The following is a 1496-nucleotide window of genomic DNA, read 5'->3' as shown; positions in this document are numbered from 1 at the left end:
ATACGGCAGGACACATGGACGAAGTGGGGGTAGCAGACCTTGGAGTGGCTCAAAATAAGACATTTGATGTAACCCCAGGTTCAGGGGGTGGTGCCGATACTGTGGTCATTGACGAACCCATCGTCCCAGAGTTACCGGCCAATTCTAGAAACGAAGGATTTAGAAAACGTCACCAGGCCATCAAAGATAGTAAGAAAATAGCCTTGTTTGATCGTTTACATCTGGATCTATTTCAACAAGACCGATTTCTACCTAATGGAGTAGACGTCCGTTTGAGATTTAATCGAGCTAGACCTCAGTTCTATATGATGATCAAAGCACTAAGTACGTGAAAAGTGAAAATATTGAACATGGTCTTGTGGGTGAGAAAAGTCAAACCCACGGCCGTCATGATGAATGGCATTAATCAAAGTTTGAACACTCATAGAGCCAAATATCCTTTGAGAAGAGTGGAAGTGAAAACCTTTACCATACTGACAGGAACTCAATCTAAGATTACGGATCATCTGTTTCAAGGCCAGATGCCTAAACGTCTCATTTTAGGCTTTGTGGAAAATGCGGCTTTTAACGGAGATAAAACTAAAAATCCGTTTCATTTTCAAAACTTTGGAATTAAGAAATTAGATGTCAGTATCAACGGAGAGACCATGAGTACTCGTTGTTTTGAGCCCAATTTCAATGAAGATTTATATCTGAGATCTTATCTGAGTCTATATCAAGCTTTGGGAAAATTAGGAGAAGATTGGGCTCCGGACATCACCCTAGAAGAGTATAAAAACGGATACACTCTGTGGGGCTGGGATTTCACCAAAGATCAAGAAGCGCAATCGGACAAATTCCACATCATAGAAACCGGAAATCTGAGAATAGAAGTCCAATTTACGAACAATACGGTGAACACCTTAAATTGTGTGGTGTATGCAGAATTCGATAACCTGTTAGAAATAAACAAACAGAGAGAAGTCAGTATTGATTACTAATGGATACGGGACAGTTGAGAGAAGTCTTATCCAGAGAATTAAAGAGTTCTTTTGGTGGAGTGTACCCCTTGGATATATTACCGGATCAATTAAGACTTGGAGAAAAAGCTATCGTGGTGAATACGGATCCTCAAGATCAACCTGGAGAACACTGGGTGTGTCTGTACGTGAGCAGTCCAGTGGTGGAATATTTTGACTCTTATGGATTTCCTCCCTTACAGAAAGAAATTCAAGACTTTATCCAGCGTCATGCTCACCAATGGATTTATAATCCGTATCGATATCAAGATTGGAAGACCGATGTGTGTGGACAATATTGCGTGTATTATTTACATCAAAGACACAAGTTGAGAAAGAAAGCAGACGAGTGGTTATTTCCCTTTGACCATAGTACAGCTTTACAAAGAGATCATTATGTAGCTCAATGGTTTAAAGACACTTATCATAAAAGACCTACGGGTCATGGACAAACTTGTCAATGTTTCTATCAAAATGTCATGTAATTAATTGTTGTTG

General features: G+C 39.7%; 1 protein-coding gene across 1 annotated transcript; it reads left to right on the top strand.

Moving 5' to 3' along the window:
- Positions 1 to 350: 350 nt before the first annotated feature.
- On the top strand, positions 351 to 980 carry LOC133176665 (uncharacterized protein F54H12.2-like). Its single transcript, XM_061311763.1, has one exon. It carries the CDS (start codon positions 351 to 353, stop codon positions 978 to 980), a length of 630 nt encoding a protein of 209 aa, XP_061167747.1.
- The last annotated feature ends 516 nt before the right edge of the window (positions 981 to 1496 follow it).

Source organism: Saccostrea echinata, unplaced genomic scaffold, assembly GCF_033153115.1.
Source record: "Saccostrea echinata isolate AGI-Se365-2 ecotype Australia unplaced genomic scaffold, CSIRO_AGI_Sech_v1 ptg000080l, whole genome shotgun sequence".
NCBI lineage: Eukaryota > Metazoa > Mollusca > Bivalvia > Ostreida > Ostreidae > Saccostrea > Saccostrea echinata.
Note: the sequence above shows the minus strand (reverse complement) of the source record. Positions and strands in the feature narration are given on the sequence as shown.

What these genes read in the sequence shown, in the direction of transcription:
- LOC133176665 (XM_061311763.1), top strand. Translation starts at nt 351, where the DNA reads ATGGTCTTGTGGGTGAGAAAAGTCAAACCCACGGCCGTCATGATGAAT.